The sequence below is a fragment of the Lactuca virosa genome, chromosome 9 (assembly GCF_052849685.1).
Source record: "Lactuca virosa cultivar CGN04683 chromosome 9, Lactuca_virosa_CGN04683_v6, whole genome shotgun sequence".
In the NCBI taxonomy this organism is placed as follows: Eukaryota; Viridiplantae; Streptophyta; class Magnoliopsida; order Asterales; family Asteraceae; genus Lactuca; species Lactuca virosa.
Window position 1 is genome coordinate 129,930,376 of NC_136434.1, and position 14,394 is coordinate 129,944,769.

The 14,394-nt window shown below is 37.5% G+C and overlaps 3 protein-coding genes across 3 annotated transcripts; 2 read left to right on the forward strand and 1 right to left on the reverse strand.

Annotated features, from left to right (window-relative positions):
- The first annotated feature begins 2,308 nt into the window (after nt 1-2,308).
- On the forward strand, nt 2,309-3,115 carry LOC145136379 (small ribosomal subunit protein bTHXc-like). The gene is made up of 3 exons (XM_079070501.1): nt 2,309-2,585; nt 2,671-2,735; nt 2,896-3,115. The coding sequence occupies exons 1-3, from the start codon at nt 2,324-2,326 to the stop codon at nt 3,028-3,030; spliced, it is 462 nt and encodes a 153-aa protein (XP_078926627.1). The 5' UTR covers nt 2,309-2,323; the 3' UTR covers nt 3,031-3,115.
- A 2,142-nt stretch (nt 3,116-5,257) lies between these two features.
- On the forward strand, nt 5,258-6,587 carry LOC145140819 (glucan endo-1,3-beta-glucosidase 12-like). The gene has a single exon (XM_079074199.1). It carries the CDS (start codon nt 5,293-5,295, stop codon nt 6,424-6,426), a length of 1,134 nt encoding a protein of 377 aa, XP_078930325.1. The 5' UTR covers nt 5,258-5,292; the 3' UTR covers nt 6,427-6,587.
- A 282-nt stretch (nt 6,588-6,869) lies between these two features.
- Nucleotides 6,870-9,055, reverse strand: LOC145135911 (ARM repeat superfamily protein). Its single transcript, XM_079070105.1, has 8 exons — nt 8,924-9,055; nt 8,373-8,838; nt 8,188-8,274; nt 7,911-8,101; nt 7,623-7,818; nt 7,470-7,534; nt 7,272-7,373; nt 6,870-7,156 (listed from the first exon to the last, which is right to left on the reverse strand). The coding sequence occupies exons 1-8, from the start codon at nt 8,962-8,964 to the stop codon at nt 7,039-7,041; spliced, it is 1,266 nt and encodes a 421-aa protein (XP_078926231.1). The 5' UTR covers nt 8,965-9,055; the 3' UTR covers nt 6,870-7,038.
- Between the last annotated feature and the right edge of the window lie 5,339 nt (nt 9,056-14,394).

The window sequence follows — 14,394 nt, forward strand, 5'->3', positions numbered from 1 at the left end:
TGGAGGAAATTCTTCAAAATCGAGCTTACACTCTTCACAAAACTTGCTCCTGTGATACTAAAATCCGATAATTCGAGCTTGCATTGCATTATCCTTTTCTTGGATAGATTTAATCTCTACTTCAACACTCTATCAATCATGATTGCTAAAAAAACACGCACAAACGAGAGAAAAGTGAATTGATTTCAACTTTCGAGGATTACTGTGATGGAGATTAGTGCCCATAGTCATAACAAGCCCGATAATATTACTATAAATAACAATGTTCTTTTGGGTTACACACATGAACAAAATAAATCAGAACTAAAAAGATATTTATATGAGGGATTAGTTTTGTTAATTAATTAATAGTTTAATTAACTAATTAGAAAATAATAGAATATAGAATATTCGAAAATGATTTGAATTCATAGATAATTTTTATTGTATTTGGTAATTATCATTAGGGTTTCAAATCACCACCCTATATAAAGAGGACTCCAAATCTGGTTTTGACACTTATGAAAAATACCTTTCGGCTATCAAAGTTCAGTGCCCTCAAAACCCTAAAGAATCCCGAAGTGCAGTTCCCACGACGTGGCACCTTGATCACCACGTCGTTGCCGATCGTAGAATCGAGTTTTTGATTCAGTTTGCAGGTTACAGTTCGAGGATTGCTCATATCTACTTCTACTTTGTTGCTTAGGTGCGATTTTAGAAGAGGAACTCTCCGTTGGGTTCTCTAGTCCATTCAATTGGCTCGTTAAAAGAAGAAACTTACTACGAAAGCAAATGTATGATTCCATTCTATTATGTTGTAACATTCGATTTTGGGTACTACTTCTTTGGTCCTTTAAGTTTGAGAAAAATGGAAAAAGTGGTTCCTCGTAAGCTGGACGTACATTTGGTACGCTTAGCATACGAGGTCATTTTGGTCGCGAGGATTTAACCACGTATATTGGGTGTACGTGGTGTACGCTGGGCGGATCAAACCCTAATTTTTAGGGTTTGAACACTATTTAAACGTCATTATAGCCTTTGGACACCTACCTCATCAACCTCCATTGTTCTTTTCGTCCCATTGAAACCCTAATTCATTCTTTGAGTGTTCTTGAGCTTTGAAAGTACCCTTGTGGCATTTTTATGTGTATTCAAGAAGAAGGAGCTTGGAGACCAAGCATTTGTGGATGTTGAGCTTTTAGATCCAGAGTCTTCATCAACTTTATGAGCTTAGAAGGTATAAAGTTCTTACCTTGATGATTCATTTTGATAGTTTGAGATTAGGGCTTGTTGTGAGCTTTATTTGGTCGGATCGGTCCCCCTTGTGAGTTTGAGCAACTCTAGGAGTTAGATTTGTTAGATCTCAGCCTCTTTTGTTGTTCATGATGCATAAAAATGTCATCTTGATGGTTGTTATTGGTCCATGCATGAGTTTGAGTTCTTATTAGGAGTATTGTTGGACAAAAATGGATGTTGGGTTCCATTAAGACATGCTAAGGGTTAAAGTTGCCAACTTTATGTATTAGACCCTAAAATGGAAGAGATCTGAGAGTTGGACCTTATGGCTGAATGGATTAAGCACTAAATGGCTTGGGGTGGCAAGCAACCCAGTACGTTGGGCGTACCAAGTGGTACGATGAGGGTATTGGTGATCGGTCGTGTACGCCGAGCGTATGCCTCGCAGTGGCTCTTTGTGGGCTTTTGGTCTTTGGTTGGGCTTTGGACTTTTGGGACTTAGTTAAGTTTAGGCCTTGGACTGTTTGAAGCATGAGTGGGCCTCAGGATTTTGTTAGCGGACCTTAAGTTGTATGAGTTGGGCCTTTTGGGACCTTGGGGGAAGGGGGGGGGGGGGATTATTGTGTTATTGGACCAAGTTTGGTTAGGCCTATTATGGGAAGGGTAAAATGACATTTTTCCATAGGAGTTTGGGTTTGGGATTTAGACCCATGGTTATGGTTTATAACCTAATTTTGATTAGGGTTATTTGTTTGCGTTTAGTGTGGGATCTTCCAGTTCTATAGTTGAGCATCTAGTTATTTATCAGCAGACTGAGGTGAGTTTTCTCACTGTATCAATGTGTCGAAAGCACCAAGGCCAACCCATTATTTATGATATAGGATGCTAGCTATCTTTGTCATATGTGTATGAAAGATCAAGATTTGGCCCGTAGCAATTGTATAAAAGACCAGGAGGGCATAGCATTCTCCCTATTTTCTGTACTTTTGATATTGTTACTGTAATTTGACATTTTTACTATGTGATGTACACTACAATGGAAAATTAGCGCTTAAAGGGATAAAATCCTAAAAGTTAAGTCTCTTGTATTTTACACCTTTGCGTGCCAATGGAACAAGACTGGAAGTTATACGACGTCGTAGTGAGTCATATCTTGTTACCAAAAATCATTATTGTCGAAACAGCTACACTTATCCTGATAGACCAAGAAAGCACACAGCTCTTGCCAATGGCGTCAATGGCACTTTCAATCGCTGCTCTTCCAGTTGCTTCTTTTTCTCTCTCATTCTCTCGTTCATGTTCCCCAACTGCCATTCCCCTCGCTTCACCCTCTTACTCCATCTCTCTCACCTCCTCAATTCAACCACTGAGTACGCAAACTCTAAATTCCTTTCTCGTATACATTTTTGCAAATTTAAGCTTGACTAAGTTTCGTTTCGATTGCTTGAGTTTCAGTTTACTGCGGAAGAGGAGACAAGAAGACTGCTAAAGGAAAGCGATTCAATCACTCGTTTGGGAATGTGAGTTTTCCTGTTTTTCTCAAATTTTAGGGTTTGTAATTTCAGTCTATTACTTGCATAATTAGCAGAACGTTCGACATTTTCCGATTTGCAGCAATCCATAGTAGTAAAATCAGCTCAAATTATCACATGAAATTTAAGAATTTATATGATTGAACAGGCAAGACCACGGAACAAGACGAAGGGCAGAGGACCACCGAGGGTGCCGGTGCCACCAGCTCCACCACGGAAAGACCGGTTCGACGACGGTGAAGTTGTTAAGATAGAGATCGATGAGTCTATCTTCTCTAACTAATCCAAACATTTGTTTAATTTTCTTGTTTCATGATTTTGGGATCAAACTCTTTCAATTAAATTTTATGCTTTCAGTTCCAAATCCATTATCTGAACACTCTTAAATCATACTGTCTTCCATAATTTTTTTTGTCATCGTTCCCACATCGGCTTTTGTATAATATGAACTTCTGTTGATAAACCCGGCGGGGCCCGAATAGCATCAAATTGGGGTGCGTGGGTGCTTTGAGTCCGCACACCAATACTTAACCCTAAACCACTCTGTTTCGCAGCAGAGGCGTTTTACCGTGTTTCCATGGGTCTGCTTTACCCGGGTTTTACTTGACCCGGAAAAGGAAAACCCGAAGTCTTGTCGTGTGTGCAGGCTCAATGCGCGTTGCATAGCCCAGAGTAATAAGTCGGGGACGGCTGACGTCAGTCATCTGGTTTGATGATGTCTGTCGGGGGTAGCATTTCCCCACTCACTCAGCGCACCTATTTTAAAAAAGAGGCATTTTTTTATACAAGGAATGTCATTTTTTTTATGAAGTTACATACAACCAGATAAATATTAGAAGATACATAAATTCACAATTACTATGATGCTAGGAATAAAAATTATGCTAAAATAATTTTGTACTCCAAACATTTGAAACAGGCATCTTCCAACTAATATAAACTAATTCTCACATCCAAACACTTCTATTATCATTATTACTAACTTGAGAACATGTAAAAATAATTTCAATACATTAGATTTATGAAAGGCCTTGTAAGTTACATAAAGTTGACATCATATAGTAAAAGTTTACAAATTTATGTATATAGAGTAAACAAAACCACCAAAATGTACAATGTATGAAGTGCAACCTTGCCCAACTTAAGTTATCTATTCTCATAACTCATATCTATAATGATGTATATTTCCCATCTTTAAGAAAGTTTTTCATTGATCTCTCAACAGAAGATTAACTAGTCGCAAAAGTCCCAATATATTAAGGAGTGCCCTTGATCTCTCTAAAGGTGAAGTCACAAAGGGTTGTGCTCCCAAAATGGATATCCAAATTAAGTATCTTTAACACACCATAAGCAATCGCTGAAACACGATAACTCATATTAACTTTCACCTCTAAAACTCTTTGAAAAAATACTTCTATATTAAATATGATTAAATTAAACATATATAAACTCAAATACATCAAAAGTATCATCATTCAAAAACACACATAAGTTGAAAGTACAATTCCAGAATAAAATGTGTGCTTAAATGGCTATGTACTCGCCTCTCAAACATGTAAGTAATCTCCCAAAAGCTTCTACAAGTGTAATATTAAAATAAAACACATAAATGAATAATTAAACAAAATTAAAATTACTAATTGTTTCAAACCAAGATTTCCCTTCCCAATAACTCAAACTCTCTCTTCTTCTATCCTAAATTTATTTCCCCAAAATAAGAGCTTCAAGCCCTAGAAGCTTAATGCTACACCGTTTTCCAAACTTGTCACATTCGGTCCCCCAACCTTAGTAATGTCTTAAAAGTACCAATATTGGACCTAACATCAAGTTTCAGTCCATAGTCTTACCATTTAACCCTTAGCCTTCTATGTTTATACATTTGTAGTTATTACTGAATGTTAAGTATAACAAAGATGTCACATACCTTTTTTCCCAATTGGAGCATAACCATCGACTTGGTTTTCAAACATCACCTCCAAAATATATCCCAAACTAATACTGAATTAAATTTCAATTATTTTTAGTTAGCAAAACATTTAACCCATTTTGTCGAGTGTTACAAAATTCATGCACAACAACCAAGTACAAGACTTAGCTTGATGCCCGATAATATCGAGACTATTGGATGGAAATGAGTCTTCAAAAGAAATAGCAAGAAAATCTGGACATCCATATTATCACTATTACTAGAAGCATTATATATATTGAATTAGTTTGACATTTTTCAAATCTGAATCAATAAATGCTTAAGACAAGTAAAATTAAGTTTTTATAATTTGATAGAAACATTTTTATTAAAGAAAAAGAAAAAGGTTTTAGTATAGTTTTACTACTCAATATTATTGTCATATGGACAAAAATCCGCCAATTCCATCGTGTTAGCCTCTGCGTAGCAGCAGATCATTTCCTCCCACAGCATCTATCAAATAACAACAAACGAACTGCTTCATGCTATAATGCGCGGCAGGTGCTTTGCCCACACCCCTCCTTCTTCCTCCAGCACTCCCTAAACCCACTCAACCCCATTAATCTAAAACCTCTAACTATGTCCCTCTCCCTATCTCTCCTCCTCCTCATCTCCGTCGTCTCCACCGCCTCCGCCACTACAATTGGCGTAACCTACGTACCAGCTCCATCTCAACCACCACCGGAAGAAGTCGCCAGTACACTCAGATCTCTAAAAATCACCGCCGTCCGCCTCCCTGTCGCCGAACCTTCTGTAATCCGAGCCTTCTTCTACACTAATATATCCCTCTTCCTTTCCATTCCAAACTCTCTCATCCATTCCATATCAACCAATCGCTCCACCGCCTCCCTCTGGCTTTACAACCACGTCGTCCCTTTCTACCCACGCGCTCTCATCACCGCCATCTCCGTCGGGACTAACGTCCTAGCTGACGGAAACGCTTCCTCCGCAGATGTTCTCCTTCGCGCCGTACGTAACGTCCATCAATCACTTGTGGATCTCGGGATACGGAAAATCACTGTCTCAACGACTTTCTCGTTTGTTAACATCATGATGACGTCGTTTCCTCCTTCCTCAGCTGAATTCGAAGAACCGACTAACAATGTCATCCTTAAACCCTTGCTCCAGTTTCTAAGTGAAACGAATTCGTCATTCTTCGTGAATTTATACCCTTACTTCGTATACAAATTGCGCCCTGAGATCCCAATCGGTTTTGCTCTCTTTCAAGAACAGACTTACAACTTCAGAGACGATGCAATCACCGGCGTTAGGTACCGGAATTTGTTTGATCTTATGGTGGATGCTGTTATCGCTGCATTAACCATCTCTGGACACGAGAATATTCCGGTGGTTGTGACGGAGACAGGGTGGCCAAGCTGTGATTCAGCAAATGACGTAGAAGCACGTCCAATATACGCTGAAATGTACCTACGTGGTTTGGTTTATCATCTCCAATCTGGTAGAGGTACACCATTGAGGAAAGAAGGAGTAGCTGAAGCTTACATTTATGAGGTATTCGATACAAACACTACATTCTCAAACCTGCCAGCTATGAGAGTTGGGACAGGACAGAATTGGGGGTTTTTGCACCCCAACATGTCAATGAAATTCGAAATTGATTTCTCTGGATGTTTCTCCACTACCATTGGAGCACTGACAGAGATCACTGTTCTTGGATTCCTATTACTGGTAAGTGGTTTATTGCTGTTCTAGTGGTATGTTGATATGCTTTAATTTTTTAATGACACGATTAGCTGTAGACATGGTTGATTAGGGGTACACCATTCATAATCTCTGTTGTTGACTGAGGTGATTAGTGGATTACTGATTTGATTAGGTAAATATATTTGGGAGGGAAGATTGATAGTATCTTATGATTGTTATGTTAGTATCAATGAAAGGCATGAATTTTACTATTTTTGTTGTTCTTGTGTCTTTTTGGAACAAGTATTGTTGTTCTTGTACATGATGGTAGCCATAGTAGTTTAAACTTTTCTTCCCAAATTAAATAGCAACTTGTTTGATTAAAGCAGATGCTAAAAATGGATTTAGTAGATGTTCTTCTTGATATAAGTCCAATAATAAGCTTCTTGTATTTAAAACATAATTAAGATGGGATAATGTCACTCTAACAAGATTTCACCACAAAAAAACAATTATAAAAAATTGGTCACTAGTTAATGCATTGCCCAACACGATTTCACCACAAAAAACAATTATAAATATTCGTTACTAGTTAATGCATTTCCCTTTTTAATGTGTCAACATTTGACAATATTATAACACAACTAAAATTAGTCAGTCATCTACATTCTTCAGCTGTCATCAAGTTGAAATTGGGTGTGATACAACAGTTTCAGGAGTTAATGATGTGCAAAGTTTTGACAAATTTGGATCATCTTTATACTTTACCCATGCTAATTCAAATTGCTCCCCTTTGCATCTGAAAACAAATAATAATAATACAAATTAATACCATTTTTTGTCCCATTTACTCATATCTAACACTGTTAGTGCATATCATGCGTAACAATCGATAAGTAGGCTTAGAATTTTACTTATGTAGAAGGGTGAGTATCTGAACAATACGAGCACGTATTTCTTCTTTTTCAACTTTGAGCGATGCATCTTTGTATAAAATCACCAATTCATCTATCAATCTGGGGTCAAAGAAAAAATATCAAATCAAACCAAAAAAAAAAAAAGAAAAAAAAACCTTTTTAACTCCAAATCACATGTGCATTTAAGGACTATACCTGTCATAAAATGGTGAATACCTTATCCACGTGAACTTTATAACTGTTTTAATACTGTCAAGAACCTGCAAGTTTCAAGAAATAATAAAAGGTCTTTTGGTTTCCTCTATGAAGAAATGAGTCTATACTCTATAGTGTATTATTTAATGTTACCAGTAGAACACTTTGATCATCATCAGCATGCATCCACTTGAAGAAAAGAGGGAACATGCGCCTGAAATGACCCAACAATACAAGTCCCATGCCAATAAAAAGTGGCTCAATGTGTTTAAGAAATGCGATACGCCTCTCCTTTGATCTTGGTTGCCTCCATAAATGGCTTAACATCTCATTCAACACCTTCTCAAACCTACAAAAATTCTCACTTATATATATGCTTTTTGATGAACAATGACTAGTTAAAATCAGCTAAAAAGGGTAGAAGAGATAGAAGATAGATACCATGAGCTACGAGGATTGTTTTGTTGGGTAGAAGTCACAAGGAGCACTGACATCTCAACCACATGTTCCCAGATTTCATCACTTGAAGCAATGTTTTGACAACAAGCATCCAGAATCACATCTTCATACACACTAAACTCGGAAGAATTCACATGTTTTGCTAGATGTATGAACGTCATCATTCCCTGACCCTGAAAGAAATTCAATCCAGAATTGGAGCAATAAGAAGTAGAAATGAGAGTCTATGAGATTGAAGAACCCAAGTTTTGATACCTACTTTCACTTCTGGAGACCAATGATCAAGAGCTGTGAGTGCACATGGGATAATCAACGAACAGAGTTTTCCTAATTGCGATGAATCAACCTGTCATAAGCCATAACGATGATAATTCATGATGGTTTTACATAAAACCCTAACCCTAGCTTTATTTGAGTTTTTTAATGAAGAGAACGATACGAAACCTGTGTGACAATCCATTTAAATTGATGAGCGGCGACAATGGCGTAAGCAACCGGAAACCTAGCAGAGGCGGCAGAGACCTCGTCACCATCGGCATCCTCCTTATCGATTGAACTCTCCTTGATACTCGTTTTAAGCAAAGGCAAAACTCTAGGCATCAATTCGATCGTTATGTCCTTCCCCTGATCATCGGAAAAAGCTTTATGTAATTCTCGGAAAGCGGAATCCGCGGAATTTGAGAGAGAAAGTGGAATCCATGAGAGCTGATCATACGTAGAGGTTTGAGAAGAAGCTAAAGCGGCACATAGTAAGGTGAACCTCGTCAATTGGGATTGAAAATCGGATTCTTCGATGATGTTAATCGGAAACGGAGGTAGAAGGGATTGAAGTAGAGATTTGATTGAAATGTCTGAGTCTGGTTGTTTGTAGGAAGTTTTCGATAGTGATTCTCGGATTGGTTGGGACAATCTGCGTGAAGAGGGAAATTTCAGAGTGTAAAAGACAAGACGCTGAGACAGATAACAGATGGTTTGTGGCGGGAGTATCTACTTACCGAGTGAGGAGGTCACGAAGATTGGAGAAGGAAGTCGCCATTTTTGCTGGTCTGAGAGTCTTGAGTTTTTCCACTGCAGTTTCTTCACAAGCAGGATAGAACTATAGAAAGCATAAATTTTGGTTCCTCGAGGTTAATCGAAAATAAAAAGTAAAATACTTAAATACCATTTTTTTTAATTGTTACAATTGTTTGCCAAATTACATATTTGGTCCCTATAGTATTGAATATTGATTTGCCAAGAGTTATATACCTTGTCTTCGGAACTATGAGTCCATTCGGTACGGAACTTTTAAGAAAAAATTTGGGATAATTAAACGAATGGTCCTTATGGTTTGGGATAATTTGAGCGCATGGTCACTAACTTATTCTTTTAACTCGGAAGGTCCTTGTTGTTTGTTTTTGTTATGCGCTTGGTCCTTACTCTTTGTTTTTGTTACACAATTGGTCCCTGTCTTAACTAAAATAAAATTGAAAAAGATAAATAAATAAAATAAAATTGAAAAAGAATTATTAATGGCAAAATGGTCATTTTATGTATGTATGGTCTGAGTAAAAAAACATGCATAAATAAATAAAATAAAACTGAATGATAGCCGATTCGTGTTATATATATATATATATATATATATATATATATATATATATATATATATATATTGATTTGTTTTTTTTGTGTTCCAAAAAAACATGCATATAAAACAAAAAAAACATGGGATTTTTTTAACTCATTTTATTTTTATTCATCTATGATTTATTTTCTTTTGTTTGCCAAAAAAACATGCATATAAAAAACTTCTTACTTTCCTATATATATATATATATATATATATATATATATATATATATATATATATTGAAAGAACCCCTTTCTAAACTTTCGTATTTCTGAAAAACCCAAACTTTCAGACTCGACAATTGTTACTCCAAAACATGCTACTTGCATATTCATAAAAATAATATTTTACATTGATAACTTGTTTACATAAGACTGGATACAAACCGACTATTACAAATTTTTATATGTTACATAACTTCCCAGGATACTATAAGTTATACATACATGATTACTAAATACAATAGTTTCAAACTATTCAAAATCTTCTATCAGTATATAACTATACTGGTTGCTTATTGCCTGCAATTGTTAAACATTGAGAGGGGTAAGTGGTGACGCTTAGTGAGTTCAATAATAGATACAATATAACGTTATGCCATATATATACTTCAATATGGCAGAAGCAAAGAGGAACAAGAAACAACAAAGACATATGTGAATCATGTGACAAACTTTCCATATCAATCAATGATTTGATTCAAAGATATACGATCAATGAGACAAGACAATTTCTATACTTGATATACATCAATAAAGCTTCGGCCCAAATGGCACAGAAGACATACACTTTCTGAGTTAAACATTTTGGTAGATTTCAGGCTTATAGCCCTGTCTAACCATCTGCCAATGCCATAAAATAGAAGTCATTCTCTTACGGAGACATGCTCTACATGGCCAGAGGCTACGTACCAGTACCATCGTGAATCTAAGTCCTTTCACTGATCACATGGTCAAAGGTATAGTTTTGCTATCATAAATAGCAGAAATAAAAATAACACGGGAAAATAACCCGAAATAATAACACTGAAAAGCACATAGCACATATAACACATAACATACAATTGTTCCTATATATTGAACTCACCGTGAAATAACCGGATGTTAAAATAGTAATTTAGGCAGCACTTCGTTACTATAATTGATTTTCTTCAATGAAAACCGGGAGTTTTCTTAAAAACCGGGTCTTGCGAGGGTTGGGCTTCAAACCGAAAAGATAAATTTCTCGGGCTTCTCGGGCACTTCGGGGCGTGTTTCGGGTGTTGGAAATGATCTTGGGGGCTTCGGGGGAAGTCGAAATAGTGAAAATATGAGTTTGGGGGTGAAAAATGCCAAATTTCTAAATCTAGCCGGGAGATCTCGCAACCCCCCCCCCCATTTATAGGGTGCGAGACCAAAGATCGATGGCTGAGAAGGCTCCACGCGGCAGCAGATGCGAAGCTCGGATTCGAGGGAGGGACGAGCGTCGGAAGCTCGCAGGCGAGACATGGCTCGCTTTGGACACGCCACGTTTGCGACACGCGTCGGATTTCTACCGGACCACTTCGGACTCGTCATCAGCATCGGTCACGGGGCAGGTGACTCCCCGAGATCGGACACGGGGCACGCCTGGAGCGAGTGACGTGGCTTCTTCCAGATGAAGCTTATCCATGCGAGATTCCTCGGAATTTGTGCCAAAATCTTCTAAAATCCATAACTTTCGCATACGAGCTCCGTTTTTGACGTTCTTTATATACACGTGTAGGCGGGAATATATTCTACAACTTTCGTTTAGACTCGTCGGCTAATTTTGACTTTATTTTTAATATTATTATTTTTAACAGACCGGGACAGAAAAATCCGTTAAAAATTCATAACTTCTTCATCCGATGTCCGTTTTCGTCTGTCTTTTTACCGTTGTACTACTATTGACGAGACCTTCGATTCTCATTTAGATTGTGTTGGATAAAAATCACCCGATCTAAAATTCGAGTTTTTAGTTGTCTACTGCTAAGCTGAAACGTAGAAAAATCATAACTTCCTCATACGAGGTCAGATTTTGGCGTTCTTTTTATCAAAATTCTCGGTTTAACAAATACTACGACTTTCATTTACATCACCAAGGCTAAAAAGTAGTTTATCAAAAACTCACTTTTTACGTCATTCGGCGTCGTGTCGGTTTTGTCACGGATCTTCGATTGGTCATAACTTCTTCGTTATAACTCAGATTTCGATGAGGTTTTCGCGTAAATGTTTCTAACGAGATTATTTACAACTTTCAATAATAAAATTTTACTTATTTCAAATTTTATATTTTCGTTACATTTCACTATTTGACATTTGATTGGAATCTCATAAGACTCCAATATTTTCCAAGTGATTCTAAACATAGTTTTACTTCAATTATAGTAAAAACTATCTGTTAGAACTCAATTGCTCAGATTCACATAATATTTCGTAATATTATTCATTACAAAACACGATTTCAAAACGTGTATGTTACAAATACCTCCTCCTTTTGAGGATTTTGTCCCCGAAATTACATCGATTAAAATAAATGGGGATATTTCGCTCTTATCTCATTCTTATTCTCCCAAGTATAGTTTGGGCCTCGATGGTGTTTCCACTTGACAAGCACCAACTCTACTTCTTTATTACGTAGATTAGTTGTTCTTTCATTCACGATCTCTTCAGGCTCTTCTACATATCTTAACTTATTATCCAATTTCACCTCGGATAATGGAACTGTCTCATCATAGATGCTCAAGCATTTACGCAGATAACTCACATGAAAGATATCATGAATACCTGCCAAATCTTCAGGCAATTCCAAGCGGTATGCTTGTTTACCAATCCTCTAGATGATTTTGAAAGGACCAACAAATCTAGGACTTAGTTTTCCTTTCTTTCCAAATCGCATAAGATCTTTCCATGGGGATACCTTCAACATTACGAAATCACCCACCTGGAATTCTATTGGTCGCCTCCTCTTTTCCGTATAGGACTTTTGTCGATCCTGGGCCGCTTTCATTCTTTCTCGTACAATTTGAATCTTGTTAGTAGTGTCTTGAATCATTTCAGGGCCTCCAAGGATTTTTTGTCCTACTTCACGCCAACATAATGGAGTACGACATCTACGAACATATAATGCTTCATACGATGGCATTTTGATTGAAGCGTGGTAACTGTTATTATATGAAAATTCGACAAGCGGTAAATACTTATCCCAGTTACCACTGAACTCCAAAACACATGCACGAAGCATATCTTCTACTGTTTGGATTGTTCTCTCCGTCTGAACATCTGTTTGGGGATGATAAGTTGTGCTGAGAGCAACTCGAGATCCTAATTCACGTTGCATACTCACCCAAAAGTGAGAAGTGAAGCGAGTATCACGATCGGAAATAATCTTTAGTGGCACACCATGTCTCGCAACAATTTCATCCAAATATACTTGTGCGTATTTCTCCATTGGAGCCGTTTCACGCATGGCGCGACTCCACGCATGGCGAGAAAATGTGCACTCTTAGTCAGGCGGTCAACGATTACCCAAATGTCATCATGCTGTCTAGCAGTCTTTGGCAATTTGGTAATAAAATCCATGGACAGTTCTTCCCATTTCCATACAGGAACACTAAGACTTTCTGGGGTTCCGTGAGGCTTTTGGTGCTCTGTTTTGACTTGTAAGCATATCAAACATTCTTGCACATATCTTCCAATGTCTCTCTTTAATCTAGGCCACCAATAATCAACTCTTACATCATAGTACATTTTACTTGTACCAGGATGTATTGACAGATTTATGAGCTTCATCTAAAATCTTTCGTCTTAATCCGCCAATCTTTGTAATCCATAGCCGATTCTTGAATACCTTCAATCCTCGTGGATCATCAAGTAAAACATCAGTATAATGTACCATCCCTTCTTTCTTCACATTTTCTGGCTTTAAGGCCTCAAATTTCCATTTCTCTAGTTCATCTAGGATAGTAAACTTCACTATAGTGTGAGTAATAGTATAACACATACTATTACGATAAACCTTCCTGCTAAGTGCATCGACAACTACATTAGCCTTTCCAGGATGATACAAGATTTCACAGTCATAGTCTTTGATCAGCTCCATGGCTCGTTCTTGTCTCATATTCAGAGTTTGCTGACTGAATATATACTTGAGACTCTTGTGGTCGGTATACAATTGACATTTTGTACCAAAAAGGTAATGTCTCCAAAGTTTTAGGGCAAATACCACTGCAGCGAGTTCGAGATCATGAGTGGGATAATTCTTTTCATAATCTTTCAGTTGTCTTGAGGCATAGGCTATCACTTTACCACATTGCATCAACATACAACCGAGTCCCAATCTTGAAGCATCGCTATATACAGAGAAATCATCATCACCTTCTAGGAGTGATAAGATTGGAGCATGAGTCAAAAGATCTTTTAGAGTTGAGAAAGCTTTTTCTTGGGCTTCACCCCATTCGAACTTCACTTCCTTTCGTGTAAGACTCGTGATAGGTACGGCTATACGAGAAAAGTCTTTAATGAATCTCCGGTAATATCCCGCGAGACCCAAGAAACTACGAATTTCGGAAGCATTACGGGGCACTTCCCAATTTTGAATAGCTTCGATTTTGGTAGGATCTACGGATACACCGTCACCAGAAATAACATGGCCGAGAAATTGAACTTGGCGAAGCCAAAATTCACATTTCGAGAATTTAGCATATAGTTTCTCCTTTCGAAGAAGTTCTAATACCGCACGAATATGAATGTCAATGAATACGATGACAGATTTATCGAGCATTGGGCGGCATACCCGATTCATCATATCCATGAATACAGCAGGAGCATTTGTCAAACCAAACGACATGACAAT